The sequence below is a fragment of the Acanthochromis polyacanthus genome, chromosome 17, assembly GCF_021347895.1.
Source record: "Acanthochromis polyacanthus isolate Apoly-LR-REF ecotype Palm Island chromosome 17, KAUST_Apoly_ChrSc, whole genome shotgun sequence".
Lineage (NCBI taxonomy): Eukaryota > Metazoa > Chordata > Actinopteri > Pomacentridae > Acanthochromis > Acanthochromis polyacanthus.
In genome coordinates, this window is record NC_067129.1 from 17,638,114 (window position 1) to 17,654,691 (window position 16,578).

General features: G+C 38.6%; 3 protein-coding genes across 4 annotated transcripts; 1 reads left to right on the forward strand and 2 right to left on the reverse strand.

The window, feature by feature from the left end:
* Positions 1-321: 321 nt before the first annotated feature.
* On the forward strand, positions 322-5,242 carry gng3 (guanine nucleotide binding protein (G protein), gamma 3). Its single transcript, XM_022209440.2, has 3 exons — positions 322-532; positions 1,381-1,480; positions 3,561-5,242. Exons 2-3 carry the CDS (start codon positions 1,382-1,384, stop codon positions 3,687-3,689), a joined length of 228 nt encoding a protein of 75 aa, XP_022065132.1. The 5' UTR covers positions 322-532; position 1,381; the 3' UTR covers positions 3,690-5,242.
* An 829-nt stretch (positions 5,243-6,071) lies between these two features.
* Positions 6,072-9,588, reverse strand: banf1 (BAF nuclear assembly factor 1). 2 transcript variants are annotated; one of them, XM_022209438.2, is made up of 3 exons: positions 9,458-9,588; positions 8,028-8,190; positions 6,072-7,366 (listed from the first exon to the last, which is right to left on the reverse strand). In XM_022209438.2, exons 2-3 carry the CDS (start codon positions 8,151-8,153, stop codon positions 7,220-7,222), a joined length of 273 nt encoding a protein of 90 aa, XP_022065130.1. In that variant the 5' UTR covers positions 8,154-8,190; positions 9,458-9,588; the 3' UTR covers positions 6,072-7,219. The 2 variants fall into 2 exon arrangements, with proteins under 2 accessions (XP_022065130.1, XP_022065131.1); XM_022209439.2 differs by lacking the exon at positions 9,458-9,588 and adding an exon at positions 8,990-9,090.
* Positions 9,589-10,926: 1,338 nt separating this feature from the next.
* Positions 10,927-14,821, reverse strand: prdx5 (peroxiredoxin 5). The gene is made up of 6 exons (XM_022209437.2): positions 14,521-14,821; positions 12,417-12,551; positions 12,205-12,336; positions 12,033-12,071; positions 11,887-11,951; positions 10,927-11,288 (listed from the first exon to the last, which is right to left on the reverse strand). The coding sequence occupies exons 1-6, from the start codon at positions 14,614-14,616 to the stop codon at positions 11,183-11,185; spliced, it is 573 nt and encodes a 190-aa protein (XP_022065129.1). The 5' UTR covers positions 14,617-14,821; the 3' UTR covers positions 10,927-11,182.
* Between the last annotated feature and the right edge of the window lie 1,757 nt (positions 14,822-16,578).

The following is a 16,578-nucleotide window of genomic DNA, read 5'->3' on the forward strand; positions in this document are numbered from 1 at the left end:
ACTGCAGCAGTCCCCATAGCAACAGAGGAGAGGGTGGGCATCACAAAAGGCAGAGAGACACATCATGATTCGGGCCAATGGAGTTCACGCCCCGAGCTGTAAATCATCTATTAGCACTGAAAATCAAACCCACACACCACATATACCATCTAGTTCCATGTCAGAGACTGAAACCTGAGAGATTCCAGTTGGCCCCAATTTCCTCAGCACAGAATTGGTACAATCCACCCACATAAGAAAACCTTCACCAGTGGCCTCCCCCCTCCCTCCGTCTGGCAGGTACCACTCAGTGCTGAGGGGGGGATCCTATCCATCCACCACAAATCTAGTGCTCATTGTGGCAGAATTGCAGTGCACTGGACTGTACAGAGCAGGGTACCATCCAGGCTGTTGTCTGTGAGGGGTGGGGTCCGGCTACACTGACACCACCAAACATAAGCTCACAGAGGGACACAGAGAGGAGAAAGAAAAGACAGGAAAAAAAAAGAGAGAAGAGGGGGGAAGATTGCACCTGAAGAGGAATATAATACGGGTAAGGAGAAAAGGGGGTGGATGGAGGGAGAAGGAAAAAGACAATGGGGAAAGGTCCAGAATGGTTCAAATAGATTTGCTCCTTTGCTGCTCTGCTTTTTTTTCCCCCTGTTGATAATCCATCTGTCTTTATTTCTTTTCCCTCTGACACATTTTTTCAGTCATATGCATGTTTAGTCATCATTTCATAAAGCTCTGAATGGCTGCAGCGGCTAGTGGTATTTCTGCTTTTGATATTTCTGTGGGTTTTTCTAGCTCATAGTGGGGGAATCTGTGGGCCACGGTGGATAAATCTGACCAGTTGGCCCAGTTTGTGTGTTTTCTTTTGCATTTTGACAAACATACAGGCGTTTGTCTCCATATAGGATGACATAATGTAGCAGCTGTGCCGAATCTGTGACATAATATTGACTGGTATTTGTGCTTTATGGTTGCTTTGCAGCTGAAGCTACCTCCATTTATGAATAAGCAATATAAACCTACAAATGTTCATCATAGCTCTTGGCATGCATTACATAGTAATGCTATATGATGCATTTGTCTGTTGTTTGATCAGCCACCTAGAATGGTGTTATAAGAGCTAATTTTGCTATCAACAAGCCTGAGGGAGTAAATTTGAATTAAACATTACAATCATAACTCATTGCAACCTTTTATAAATATTAGTCCATTTCTGTGTTTTTACATTTAGCTAAAATGAAGGATTGCATTTCCCAGGAAAACCATACTGGATTGATTATTCCTTGGGAAGCTGGGCTATAAGGAACATAATTTACACAAAAAAAACTAACGCTAAAAATGTACAGAATGTGTTTCTATCTAATTCAGTGTTGCTGTGTTTGTGGTTAGGATGAAAGGAGACACCCCAGTGAACAGCACCATGAGTGTCGGCCAAGCCAGGAAGCTGGTGGAGCAACTGAAGATCGAGGCTAGTTTCTGCAGGATAAAGGTAAGACAAGGCGACACAGATATGAATCAATACTCACGTGGCATATAGGTGACTGAATACAGCACGAAACACAATTTTTAATCAGAAGCCTGACTGCCTGTGAAATAAATCTCAGGTTTTATGTTCCATTAAGTCAAGCACATTCTGCACAAACTACAAATGGTCTCCGTTTAAAAAAGATAACTTATGTCCCAGCTGTTCCTCTTTTTTATGTGTAAAGGCTCAAATCAGAGCTGAAATGACAGCAGTGAAGAATTTTGACAAACTTCCATCATCCACATTGGACTTATGTTTGCAGATGTTATTAAAAGGCAGTGGTGACCTTCTCAGATGTGCTTTAAGTCAATGCTTCCCATTGGAGAGTTTCCAAATGGTGTTGGTTTCTATGATGTTCCTAATGGCGGTGAAGACACCCAGCAGAGGCACCTTGCCTCTTTAAAAAGGACAGCATAGAAATTAAGTAGGGAACAAACTTACATGTCATGTTTTAGAAGCAACTGTCACCTACTGAAAAACACTGACAGATTTCTTAGAGGTTCAACACAGAGAAAGAAAGAAAGAAAGAAAGAAAGAAAGAAAGAAAGAAAGAAAGAAAGAAAGAAAGAAAGAAAGAAAGAAGACCTTAATTTGACTGTTGAACCAGACTTTTAAAACTAAATGACCATCAGTGAAATGAAAACATGCAACATGTAGCCACATTTAGTCACTTTATGTAAAAATTTAAATTATTTTTGGATAGAAATCTATTTAAGATCGAAAGGATATAAATTCTATACAATTTTCCAAGTATTTGCACATCTTGCACATAAAATCACATTTAATAGAGCAATAAACTCTTTAAAGTGCACTAATCCTACATTTATATATTTTTCCCCATAATTTTCACTATTTTTTTATACTAAAAGGTTTCTTTGTCAGTTTTTGTGCTCATTGCTCCTGTCTCCTGCTGTACAGTGATACATTTGTAACTGCAGACATGCGGTTTACTCCTCGAACAGATCAATAAGTTTCATCCTGTCTATTATTTATAGAAGTGTGTCCATTCAGACACATCCAAAATTCTGCTTTTTTTTTTACAGGTATAGTAAAGCAAATTTAGATACAGTATACATATGTATATCTTTTAGTTTAAGCTAATTTGCCCATTTTAATTTCAATTGCATCTAAATTCTTCAGCTTTTTCGAGGCGAAATTGAGCGAAATGGTCGAAATCTCCGAATTTAACTGACCTGCTGAGGGCTATTAGATGGAGACTTACGTTACTGTGAAATACTATTATGACTACGCACTATATAGAATGACATGGAGGGAACTCAGACTACAACAAAGAATTAGTGCATCTTCTGAAACCAAATCATGATGAGACATATATCAAGACCAAAAGAAAACTCACAGTCATCATTACTAAAGCTGTAAGACACGAGTGGTCTTCATAAGGGTCACACAAAGAGTTTAATTGTATGACCCAGATTTTTCTATAGTACATCCAACAAGTGAGAAAATAGAAGAAAACACAGATAAAACAGAAGGACAGAAACAAAATATACTAACATCTTTTGTTAAATAATGCCATGTTCTAACATATCCTCATCCATTCTCTATACACCACTTAATCCTCATTTGGGTCATGGGGGGCTGGAGTCTATCCCAGCTCATGGTAGGGGACACCTACCTGGACAGGTCACTAATCTATCACAGGGCTACATATACAGATAAACAATCACACTCACATTCACACCTACGGACAGTTTAGAAACACCAATTAACCTCAGCATGTGTTTGGTGAGAACATGCAAGCTCCACACAGAAAGATCTCACGTCTAGGCCGGGACGTGAACCAGAGATTAGCAACAGTACAGCTCCTAATATATTCTCTGTATAAGTTTAAAAGGGAAAAAAACATAAGGGTTTCCAGTACTTGAAAAGGTTAATATTATCCTTGATACTGTTTAAGTCCCACATACAGCACAACTTTAGACCAGCTACACTGAATGCTATCTGTGGAATATGTTGATTGTTGAAAGTGTTAACAGACTCCCTGTTCATGAACTGTCCTAAATGAGCTAATCTCCACCTCCAGGTTTCAAAGGCAGCGGCCGACCTGATGGCGTACTGCGACGCACACGCCTGCGAGGACCCCCTGATCACCCCCGTGCCCACCTCAGAGAACCCTTTCAGGGAGAAGAAATTCTTCTGCGCTCTGCTTTGAAACAAATCAGGGATTGTTGTGATTTAAAAGTACAACTGTACAGTATGTACATGTATGTACAGTGTGTACATGTACTTCAGATCTAAATAAGACATTAATGTACTATAGTAACCTTGCATAAAAGCTGCCGATGTACAGTACATAGTCAACAACAAAATGTCTTGAACTAAATTCTGAAACATCTGTCTCAATGTTAGAGGGGAAGAATTATTTGCGACAAAACTTAAACATTCAATGGATAAAAAGTCAGAAATATCACAATCAAGTTCCTAAATAGCAAGGGAAGAAATACAGCTTTCATTTGATTGAAAACATACATCTCATGCTCTAATCTATTACAGGTAACTGCCAAAAACAGGACACCACACTGATCATCAAGTGTCTTAATAAGGTGTTACTCCAACAGTCACAGGAACAGATCCATGTGGATTCTGCAGCATTCGACACCTAACACTGGGTACTAAATTCCCACATTAGGTCTGTGGATTATGGTGGTGCTACATGTCTCAGATGCTGCTCTGATAGATTCTCCCATGCATCTGAGATCTGCTAACCGAAAAGAAAACAAACCTAATCTAGGTGATGAATTATTACATTTCCCATAATTGACAATGTTTCCATCTGGCGACTATTTGTAGATCCAGAATTTTTTTTTTTTTGAAATGCTCTGCTTAAAAGTAGAACTCTTCACTCTGAATGTTTTATCCTATTTCCTTAAGATTGCCCTTTAGAGCAGCATCCTATCTCCTGTCAGTGCATTTGTATTCTTTATTCGCTGGTGTTCCCTCTGTTTGGGCAGTTACTTGTATCTACCGAGGAAGATCTACATGGATTATAAACATACTATTAATTTCTTTTGAGGTTTTATTATTCAGACTTTTTGCTCATTTCTATACTGTTGCTGTAGTGTGGATGTGGAAGTGTGTGTGTATGCACAGGTGCTACTGTGAAACTTAAGCAACAACTCTAAGCATCTGATCACTGTCAATCAAGATTTTATAGTTCAATAGCACACAGACGCCCCCCCAAAAAACACATTCCAGGGGTTAAGGACATTGAACATACCGTATGATCTAAGCCATTGAAGCAAAATCAGCTAATCGGTCATCATGAGTCTGTTACATGAACAATTTTCTATTTCTTTAGAGCAAAAAAAAAATGAATACAGCAGTTATAATGTACTTTTAAGGACAGGTGTACATCATCATTTTAACTGATCACATCCGAGAGGTTCTCCAGAGCAGAGGGGTCCTGCAATGGTTTCCAAAGAAATAGCAAAGATCAGCCTCATGTCATTTTTAATAAAAGGTTTCTCTTTCGCCACAGTTTCTACATCTACAGTGCAGGCACATGATTAGTTCTGTTACAAGTCACGTGCAAACAAGAAGGAAACTTCTTCCGACATCCCTGACATGGTTAAACTTTGAAGGAACCCCTGCTCTGGACCATTTCAAAAACACATTCAGTATCATGCAAATATCAAATTTGGAGCTTTGGCGGGAAAAAGTAACCATGGAATAAAAAGTATTGAAATAAAACCTCCTGTCATTGAAGGTTTTCTGTCTCTTGTGATTTTCTTTGATTAAAAATGGAACGTGTAAGAAGACGCGTATGTCCAAATCTGATACCTGCCTTTTATTGTTGTATAATAAAAAGCAATACAAAAGCTGAAAGGTTTTTACAGTCACAATGGTCAGTGTTTAATGAAGGAGCTGCTATACAACAGTTATATCCTAATACAGTTGGTCGCTGGTGGGTGTAAGCATCGATCAGTATGAATGGAAGATTAAGTGATACAGTCTGGACGACTGCAGATTTTATTAGACTACATTAAATGTTTAAACTAGCATGCATTAAGGCATCTCGTGTTTAGAAAAGCAGTCAAAGACAACATCAAGCTCAGCTATGAAGATCTGACCTACAATCAGGCTTACTGTATTACAAATTAAATGCAGTGTAGTTGGGATTTTACCTTCATTTGAAGCTGCTGGAACTAAGAAAAGACATTTTATTTAATATTAAGTCAGGTAATAGATTACTTAGTTATCCCTTGAAGATACAGAAACTTATGCTGACGCTTAGAATCCATTCTGTCATGCAAGTAAATCTTAGCCAGTTTTTGAGAATAAACAAACAGTGCAGATTGATGCATCATGAGAACTGGTTTGAACAGAACTGATCTTTTCCTGACATTGTGGTGGCAGTTTAAAAACACCAACCAGTCGCAACATGTTTTACTACCTACTGCACCTTATTTGCCAAGCCCTTCAGGCACGCACTGAATGTTTTTGTTTGCCACAAACAAACTTAGCTTCAACCCCGAATTAATCTAGTAAGTTAAGTTGGTTCATCAGCAACAGAGCGACACGTTCTTTGACAGTATTTGAGTTTGTTGCATTGGCATCTTTATTTATACAAATTTTCATCTTCAGGTCCAAACAAGCTTAAGAACAGACCAGATGTGGTGCGTAGCCACACTGCTTCATTTGCAGGATCAAAAGTTAAACAATTTAACACACACATATATATATATATTTAAACAATGTGAGTCTGCAAAGACGAGCATCAAATCCGTTTTTGAGGTTCTGTTTTCATGTTTCACATTAATCAGCCACATCCTCTCCAAGACACTTCAAATGGACCATCCACCTCCTCAAAAAAATGATTTAAACATTGTTGGTGGACATACAGTACCCAACACAAAACTGTAATGTGATGTGCTATTTTAAAAACACAGCTTACATCAATTTCCCTCCAACGGCATTAAAAACGGGCAAACAGGGAAAGCAGCCCAAAAGTTGAGGGTGAATATTAGTGTGAATCGTGCCGGAAAATTGTCACATTATACAGACAGAAAAGTGTGCTGAACTAAATAAAGCTGAACATTTTCTGAAGATTAATGGTTATACACACACCAAAAAAACAGCATTATTGAGCTTAAAATACAAGTTTCAGTACATTACCAACAATGCATGAACCAGATATTTAAAATTCAACCTTAATATTCAAACAACTTTGGGCAATGTGAGGATTATGAATACGAGCAGCCTCTCCTCAACACAAGACTATAGCAATTTAAAGTTCCTTTATAGACTTCTTACAGACATTTGGACTTATCAAACACAGGCGTAATACCATTAATAAGGCTGTGTTACATTTAGGTACTGGCAAAGTGGCAACATTAATGTTATTTGTCCAACCTGTGCTTTTACTACTATGATAAGTCAAAATGTTTGGAAAAATGGCTATTGACAGTGAGTAGAGATTGCAGACTAATAGAATTATCACATCCTGCCATTATCTACTATATAATTTACTAATTTAAGGTCTAATTAATGAAAGAGAGAATTGGTGACTATTAATGTAGTCCAAACTTATTTGTTGAACATCATGAAAACAGCATGTGTCGATAAACCTCACTAGCGTGTACAGTGTCAGTTCATACGTGTGTTGTAGCTGAATTGAATCACGACCACTGAAGAGGTTATGTACAGTTTGGACTTCAGAAGTAGAAAACAACCACCAAATGTTTATAGGAAGGCGTCACACCATTCCTTAAGACAGCCATAGCAGTCACCTTGTTGTTTGGCATTTGCCCCAGAAATCTCCTTCAGCCAGTCTCGGAAAAGCTCCTCATCTTTTTTTAGGACTAGAAACTGTCCAAGGACAACATATGCCTGTGGAATTAGAAATGAACACACAATGAAAACAAAAAAATGAATTGGACCAGGGTGTGCAAGCATTACACAATTTCCCACATCAATGGCCCTGTTTGTCAAGAAGCTTAAGTTTTAATTAGAACTTGAAAAACCGCGAGGATGAGTATTCTGTTACAGTTCGACTGCGATGATTGCATTAAGAGATGACTGGTAAGCGGAAGCAGGAAGGTACATTGATAACAGATCGTAAGCAAGGAAAATTTAGACAGCTTATTTCCCCTCCATATTATAGAATTCAATCTGTGCTTTACTGGTTTCCACAGCATAAACCACCCTTGCTGTTAAATGCCATTTCTCCAACTCATTAAAAAGAATGACAGCTAACCTGATAATCAAGTTATGTGCATTCCGAACTAAACCTGACAGCATAACAACATTATAATTTAAGTGTTGATTCAACGTTGCACTCACTGCAGCACTGTCTTTTACTCTTGATTGAATTTTCCAAATTAGCAAAAAGCTGAATTTTCACACTGCTTCAACACAAATATAAAATATAATTCTCAATAATTACTAAAGTGCCACTGTTTATAACCTAATAAAATTATTGTGAGAGTAACATATTTACAGTGGAGATAATTCATGTATACATTTATATAAAGAAGATCAAACAGGTCACCTTGTCAAAACCCTTGTCTGCCAGTCTCTTGCCAAGGACGTCTCCAATGCCTGCAAGAGCCATCACAGGCTTCTCACCCATGGGCTCGGCCACAAAGTCTCTATGTTTCTGCGATGTTGACGACATGGTCACTGTAGACTGTCACAGAACACCAAGTGCTGAGCTGTAAGGCATAAACCACAGTGGAAATGAATGCAGAGTAAAACTAATGTCCTGTTGCAGCTCCTTAACACACAATAATTTTCATGATATTTAAATTAATTTTTGGGTGAAAACTCTTTATGTCAATGAAAGACAAAACTAGGGCTGAACAACTTGGGGAAAACATATAACAGCAACTTTTATTTTGATTAATTACATAATTTTATCAAAGTACTAGACAAATACCATTGTGACTGTCACACCAAGAGAATGACGAAAATTTGCAGAACCATTGATATAAGAGTTTAAATCCTGAGACAGACCAAATGCATCAAGTGCATCCTAAACTGCAGTCTTGACAATTTGCTGACTATATTGTTTCAAGTTCAGTTCAGTCCTGTCTACATCCCAAAGTCATCAGTAAACACCTGACATTGCCCATCTGCAATGAGTGAAACCATCATTTTGGCTAGAGTGTGCTGGAAACACATCGGGAGAAAAACACACACCACCTGTTACTTTACTGAAATGTGAGGTTGTAACTTCATTGTATATAAAACACGATGTCAGATCAATTGTGATGCAAGTAGCTACAAACAACGTTAGATATTTCAAAGTTTAATAAGCATGGGTAGCTAAAAGTAGGGTTATTTCATTTGTTACTGGTAACGTAATAATTGCTCGCTTTGACAAAGTGAAAACGAAAGTGATTCACTGCTAACGTCACTAACGTATAGATAATTAATTTAAGGTTACATCTAAGAAAGGCACAGAATGTTAAAGATAACAGAATATGAAAATAAATAATGTAAACCACAGACCAGTATTCGAGCAGTAAACACAGCACACAGGAGACGACGCTGAAATATTTAAGCTAACACTTAGCAACACAATACACTCCCACCGTAGAATTGCGCGCGCAACACATTTGAAAGCTAACAGCTTTAGCACAAGAAGCTAAAGTCCAATAGCTTTAGAATACATCACTTCGTATTTCCCTGAGAGGCCACTGCCTCATAGCAGAAAGTGCTTGCTATTTTCAGACACTGCGTGGTCACTTTATAACCCTCGTTGGTCAACAGTGTATGGAGTTAGCGACGTAAAGACAGAGCACAGCAGGGAAGAATTTAGGCGCCTTCTGATTAGCCCAACTGAACGCTTCTGGAGTTTCAACGTTGCTAAGTTAGTTATTCTTTGATTTATTTCCTCTGAACACATAGTGCTATTTTTCTTACTACCGCATACGTTGACATGTTAACGCAACATGTGAAGACTAGGTATTAACTTACCTTATAACGTCCCGTTCGGGCTGAATGGTGCACCAGCTTGCAGCAGGGCTGTGCGGTTTCTGTTTCTAGCCAAGCACCGGCGACCACAATGCAACGCGCCAGCGTCCTTGGCGTCATGACGTCATAATTTTTTTCGCTTCAATCAGACTCGCAGGATCGATGGACCTGCCCACTGGAAACTTTTGCGTCAAACACTTTGCTGCATTCTGGTGAATTTTTTTTTAGTATCAAATGGTTCTTTTTCTGCATCAGTTTATGGTTAAAATGTCTTTGTTTATGGAGAGGTGAACTAAAAATCCAGGCAACAAGAAACTGTTTAAAACAAAACGGAGTATTATGAAGTAAGACTCTAAGACTTTCTTTTATTGCTTTTTTGATATTTATTATCCTCGGGATAATATATTTTCATTAATTATTATAACTTCTATGCCAATACACATTAAGACCTGATTTATTCTTCTGTCCTGTTTTATGTCTGTTTTGGAAGTAACCTCTTTAAATGTGCATGTGGCACTTTTTCTTTTCAATGAGATATTATTTAATTCCAATTACTTAACAATTGACTTTTGAGTCATAATTCCATACACCCTACAAAACATTTGTAGAATGGACCTGCATACACCCTACAAATATTCTCAGATGTATTTAAAAGAACTGAGACAGCTTCTTGCCCACATTGTTTATTTTAGAAAGCTCAGAAACGATATGGCAGGCTGATACCATACCTTGATTTGGCATAGATGTGAAAATTTGCATCAGTAATACTTTTCAGTCACACACTCTTCATATCTCCTTAAATGTATCTCTTTAATCTGAATTATCCAAATATTAAAATATGGCATCAGACACTTTAATCTTTATTATTTCTCTTGAGGGATATCTAACTAATGCACAACAAATGTGATATACCAGAACTGCATGACAATGGAAAACACAACATTGCAATGTCTTGTTTAAGTGAAATACATATTGCTGTGTGAGAAAATCCAGAAATTTGCACAAGACGGTTTGAGTGACTATTTGGTTAAAAAAAATACTTTTAGAATGAGTAGTGAATTTGTGGGCTGCGAGGTGCTGATTTAATTGGTCAAACTAATTAGTTGTGCTGCATTGTTATGGCAACAGTTGTAAGATGCTGCTGATGGACGGCCTGTTTCCACTTCTTTTTACAACCAAATCCTCTTTTTCAGCATCTGTCTCTTGTTCCTCTCATTTTGCAGAGCATATCTGGAGCCTGCATGTCAAAAACCTCTATTAGTATTATCATGTTGTTCTATCACTATGTTCTGTCAAAAAGGCTTATCTTATGGCTTAGTCATTCAAAATATGACCTTTGTGAGGTTTTTTTTTTTGCATCAAGTTTATAATGTGATGTGTTTTTATTTACTTATCTCACATTCCATACTCAGCGTCAATGCTAAACTACATACTGTGCAGCCCTAGGAAATACATAAACAGGACAACGGTGATTATTGCTTTCAGAGGGAAGTTTATTTACTCATATGTAACAGAATACACAGATGCATAGTCCTTAGGATTGCCGTTCATGTCATAGTTGTGCGCATTAATTAATCTTCAAGCTCCGACGCTAGCATCCACATGGCATTTGCATCCATCTTTGAGGAAAGGAGCAAGGTTTAACGGGTAATACTGGGCTGTGTAAGTGCAACTCTCACAGTAACTCAAGGTGTGTAATTTGGTTTAATAAGCTTTGAATGAATAAGCCTACAGCTCGGACAGAATGTTGGAAGCCAGGCTGCAGGTCAGCCCGGTGCCGTCAGGCTCCACGTTGATCTTCTTCACAACTCCATCTTCAACCAGCATGGAATATCTGAAACACAAGATGTAGGAAACAGTCGATTCGGAATCTCATGTAATTCCCAACAAAAGAAGTGAAAAAACGAATTTACACACAAGACAAACAGTGCCTTTAAATTAACTATTCTGTGTCTTATATAGGACACAAAAATACATACAGAAAAAGATCAAATCATAGGTAGAAATGAGGGGAAACCAGTTTATTCTACAAACATTAATGTTATCAGTGAATTTTCACCATTAAGTGCCAAAATGAGCTTTATATCAGAAACCACTCTTTTTTTTGGAGAGACTGTTGGCAGAGGAACTGTACATGTAGTGAAAAATAACTTGGGTCCAGTTGCATTTGTACAGCCACAATATAGGGTATTGCTTAAATTTACACTCACAAAATACTGTGCACCACATATTGACTCAGAGATTTTTTCAGACACAGTGCAAACTGGATTCACTTGTAAATGAGTTAAAAAATAACAACTCGTGCTACCAATCTATTATTGCAAAACTGAAACAGGCAGAACAATAGTTAATCACGCCTGATGTGTGTATGTGTGTGTGTATGTCCGTTCATGGGCGTGGTTCTGCCATCTACTGAGGGCTCGTCTAGTTACCTCTTGGATCGCTTGTTCCCAAGTACCTGCACAATCTGTTCACTGTCAAGAAGCAGGTCCACTGCCTAACAAACAGAGAAGGTACAATAAGCACACACAGTCTACTCGAAGCAGAATTGCTATTTACCAGATATTTTTATTTTTACCTTTGTAAACGCTCCAGTAGGATCAGCCAGCATGCGAACCTGCAGAGTAGAATTAAAATGAATATTCTTAAAATCTGAAATATCACTGTGCATTTCAAATATCTTTCAGTATGTCTGCTATGTTAGCAACCTCTCTGCTTTTAAACAAGGCTGCCGTCATACATGTTCATACCTTGTCACCTGCTCCCTGCTCCTTTCCCCACGCAGCCATGACAAATGCATCGTTGACAGAAACGCATGCGACCTCTTGTATACCTTTACTCCTCAACTCCCCAGCCTGCTGCACGAATCCAGGAAGGTGAGTCTGAAAGCAACAAGGGGAGTGTTACACAAACTGTTGTAAAGGAAACTGTACACAAGAGATTTCATCCAGTGTTGACTCACTTTGGAACAGCCAGGGGTAAAAGCTCCAGGTACAGCGAAGAGGACTCCCTTCTTCCCCTTGAAGAGTTGATCCATCGACACCTTATTGCCAGGCTCCCCCTCCTGGACCTCCACTGCGGGAAGATGTTCACCAACCTGAAAATAATTGAGATGACAATAAAGGAAAGAAGTTGACTTACTTTTTCAATCTGACTGACTGACTGACAGACTTTTTTTTAATCTCGAGGGAAATTCAAGATACTGAAACATTTCTGCCCCTGCAGGCCACTGAAAACACCGCTGTTGCTGCTAAACTCAAGCCGTTTACTCCTTGGGTCAAAATGTCAGTACACCAACCCAGCAACAAAGCACCTGCAGTTTGCACAGCATTGGCTAGTAAATATTTAATGAAGACTTCTGGGCTTTTTAAATGCTACCAACTCTGTACGTACACTGCAGCGCTGCTATTGTGGACACACACTGAATGACATTCTCCTCAGACAGTGTTGTGTTTTGTATGCAGCGCTGTTGCTGAGCTAAGCAGCATAGGCACTCATGCATGTCACTGAATAGAAAATAATGAAAATCTGCACAAAACTAGGGGTTGACTGATTATCAACCTTGCTGCTTATGGGATCTAATAATGAGTACTGACGGATTTTCAATTAATAAATATTAAAAAGTTCTACTTTGGCTCTGATGCAGCCTCCCCTGTCTGTCTGTAGTCAACAGTCTGTGGTCTCAGGCGGTGTCTCATCCACAGCACGACCTGAATGGTCACACGTTTAGTAAAAACTTGCTATCAGCACTGAAGAAAAAAATGGGAGTTCTCTTAATTTCAATACACACAAAACATAATTTTTTTTTAAAAAAAGTCTAAAAAAGTCTAAATTGTGACAGTGAGATTATCAGCCAAATATTGGTTATCGGTCTCCTTCATTTTTAGTAATCTGTATACTTTTCATACAAATGAAATTTAACCCGTGTTTCACACATGGGAGACATAAAAAGGAAAAAAAGGCATTAAGAAAAATACCCCACCCAGCCACCTGAACATAATCTTATAACTGAGGAACTAAGCTAATGCTATCATAAATAAAAGAGATGAGGAAACACTGCAGGCAGAATGAGTGAAAATGCATGAAGGCAAATAAGACATTAAGGTAAGGGGGGGAAAAAAAAGGAGCGACGCAAAGAAAGATCGTTATAACAGGAAAAAATGCATAAAAGGACAAATTGGCCTTGAATAATCCAGAACTGTCAACCACTACGCAAAGCATGTACAAATATTAAAAAATAACATTCAACTAGAGGGATACAGGGATAATAAAAATCAACAAGTTGTAGTTATCAACATTAGGTGACTTATTATTGATAGACTATCTTTGCATAGCTGAAATTATTTAAATAGTTTCAGGTGGCCATTAGGGGGCGACAAAGCATCTTACATAGATCTGAGTAAAATGGCCGAGTAGCTAAATTTAAAACAAACGCTGTAAGACTAAATGAAGTCGCACATTTATTCCACATTTAGTGTTCAAATCTCGTCTCGCTAACAGGCGCTAAAACGCATCCAGTGCACTTTCATAATGTTACTTTAATAATATTGTCTTTAAGATGTTTAAATGAGGTGATATTTGCAGCGTTTCGCAGGTCAGGTGTGGAGTAGAGACACCGTCAGAAAGCCCAGAGTTAACTTGCGGAATAAAGTTACGCTTCCCCAGACTGACACATATACCAGCACTAACTTACATTCATCAAATAATTCAAGAGAGACTCGCGAACGACTGTTGTTAACTGTACGGGCTTTAAAGAAAAGTGTACTTTCGGGGGCTACAACCAGTCGACTAGCTGAGTTTTATTTGGACGGTGTCCCTGCTGAGCGGACAGGTGTTGATGAAGGTGAAGCAGCGACAGCACGGCGGTGATTAATCTATCACCTCTAATGACGCTGTCATGGCGACCAGCTTCACAGACACAGCTAGCATAGTCAGCTATAACGCAACAGGACGTAACCGTTCATCTTAAGTACTTTAAATTAAAATACCACGACACTCGCTTCTTTGTTGGAAGCTTGTAGGACGTACAGGGTAGCTAACATTAGCTAAACGCACCGCATTCTCACCTGAATCGGCATTTTGACGATGCTAGAAATGTGCAGCAGCCGGACTCTGTGGACGACACGGGAGCTGTGGAGGAGAGAGCCTGTGATGGAGAGCATGCTATCCAGCTAGCTAGCTAGCGCTTAAATATTGTCTTTACGGTAGGTCGGTCTGTGGGGTGTGACGGTCCAACACTCCTCGAACTCACTTTACGTTACTGTCCCTTTAACTACAGCCGTACAGCGGTGTCCCACATTGAGTCTGACTGTCGGGACTTAAAGAAGCTTGGTCTGGCCAGCTAAACCTTCATTTACTGCGCCATCTGCTAGCAGGAAGCCATATGTCCGATGTAGTATTTGTTAAACTGATTCATGGATGTGTATACAGAAGCTAAACCGTTGTTTGGACGGTGGATTTATTGCAGCGCTGATAAAGAAAATAAACTTAACAGTGCTTCTGTTTATCTACAGCTAGGAAAATATACACTACAGTCCAAAAGTTTGGGGTCACCTTTGAAAGAGAAGCATTTTTTCCAATGAAGATGACCAGAAATATGAGACTATTCTAGCTGGAAATGGCTAATTTTTAATGGAATATTTACATAGGGGTACAGAGGCCCATTTCCAGCAACCATCACTCCTGTGTTCTAATGCTACATTGGCTAATGGTGTTGAAAAGGCAATTGATGATTAGAAAACCCTTGTGCATTTATGTCAGCACATAAAAGTAAATGAAATCATAGCTGACACAATCTGTAAGCTTTGCCATGAGAGGTCTGTGACTCAAAGTGTCCCTTTCCAGCAGAGACGGTAAGAAACTTAAGGCAAAAGTGTTCAAGCAGAAACATAACACTTTTAAGACAAGCCAAAATACAGAACAAAAAGGTTTCAGTCAGATATAAACAGAAATATCAAACAAAAATATCCTCCTGAGTCCCAGAAACTGCTGCTAAAGACTGGAGCCCTGATTTCATATGAAGGCAGATGTGGTCCATTGTTGTTTTATTACAAAAGTAAACTTTTTTTTATGGGGTGTAGTCCAGGAAATATATCCCCTGGCAGGTATTGCACATTATCATTCCCTTCATTTACTACAGACCGCCATTTTAAACATAGTCTGCCTTGTTGCGCATGATGAGTTTGTTGTTCACTAAGTAGAAACTGTCTGATCTGGTCTCATAAAGTGTGGCTTTTCATGGAAAATATGAAATTGTCTGTGTGTCCCCAAACGTTTGAACGGTAGTGTATATTAAAGAGGAAAATGTTAATAAATTCATGATATCAACTACATAGTAAATGTGAGAGTGATTGTTTGTCTGTATATGTAGCCCTGTGACAGACTGGCGACCTGTCCAGGGTGTCCCCTGCCTTCGCCCGAGTCAGCTGAGATAGGCTCCAGCACCCCCCACGACCCTAGTGAGGATAAGCAGTGTATAGACAATGGATGGATGGATGGAACTACATGGTAGAGCTGCAATAATTTGATCAGTTGCAAACAGTTTTTTGTACACACCCCTTTCAAGTTATTTCAGAGTAAACTGAATATAAAATGTAAGAGACTATGCTCAAAGTCATGTCATCCCCTTTTCTAATCCACATTAATATCACTGTCAGTGCACACAACTGTATATGTAAAGGTGTGCCCAGGAAATACTGTTTTTATACATTTAATTCAATAATAATGTGGGTGACTGACCTTTTAATAATGCAGAAGAGATGCAGCTGCTGATGAGGAAAGAAATCACCCATAAAATCCCCAAACACAATTAGCTGACCAAACAAAACTTTGAAATGCCTGTCCAGTGACAAATAAATTGTGTAACTATCACCACCCAGAATACAACAATAAAATGTGCTTCACTGTTACTTGCCTACATTATGCCATATTTAGTTAAAAAAACTGATTAGAGTGATCAAGCTCAATATGTAGGTATGGGAAGCATCCGTACATATAATAATGTCACTGCTGCAAATATACTGCTACGAGACCGAAACTGGAAGGCTTCTGTTATAAAATGCTTGATATAACAGAAAAATATTTTGACTTTGGTAAACAGATCCAACTTTTATGAACAGTCAAAT

What these genes read in the sequence shown, in the direction of transcription:
- gng3 (XM_022209440.2), top strand. Translation starts at nt 1,382, where the DNA reads ATGAAAGGAGACACCCCAGTGAACAGCACCATGAGTGTCGGCCAAGCC. An exon ending in CTAGTTTCTGCAGGATAAAG is followed by an intron (nt 1,481 to 3,560) that starts GTAAGACAAGGC and finishes CTCCACCTCCAG; the next exon opens with GTTTCAAAGGCAGCGGCCGA.
- prdx5 (XM_022209437.2), bottom strand. Translation starts at nt 14,616, where the DNA reads ATGCTCTCCATCACAGGCTCTCTCCTCCACAGCTCCCGTGTCGTCCAC. An exon ending in TCGTCAAAATGCCGATTCAG is followed by an intron (nt 12,552 to 14,520) that starts GTGAGAATGCGG and finishes AATTATTTTCAG; the next exon opens with GTTGGTGAACATCTTCCCGC. An exon ending in TTACCCCTGGCTGTTCCAAA is followed by an intron (nt 12,337 to 12,416) that starts GTGAGTCAACAC and finishes TGTTGCTTTCAG; the next exon opens with ACTCACCTTCCTGGATTCGT.
- banf1 (XM_022209438.2), bottom strand. Translation starts at nt 8,153, where the DNA reads ATGTCGTCAACATCGCAGAAACATAGAGACTTTGTGGCCGAGCCCATG. An exon ending in CAGACAAGGGTTTTGACAAG is followed by an intron (nt 7,367 to 8,027) that starts GTGACCTGTTTG and finishes CTAATTCCACAG; the next exon opens with GCATATGTTGTCCTTGGACA.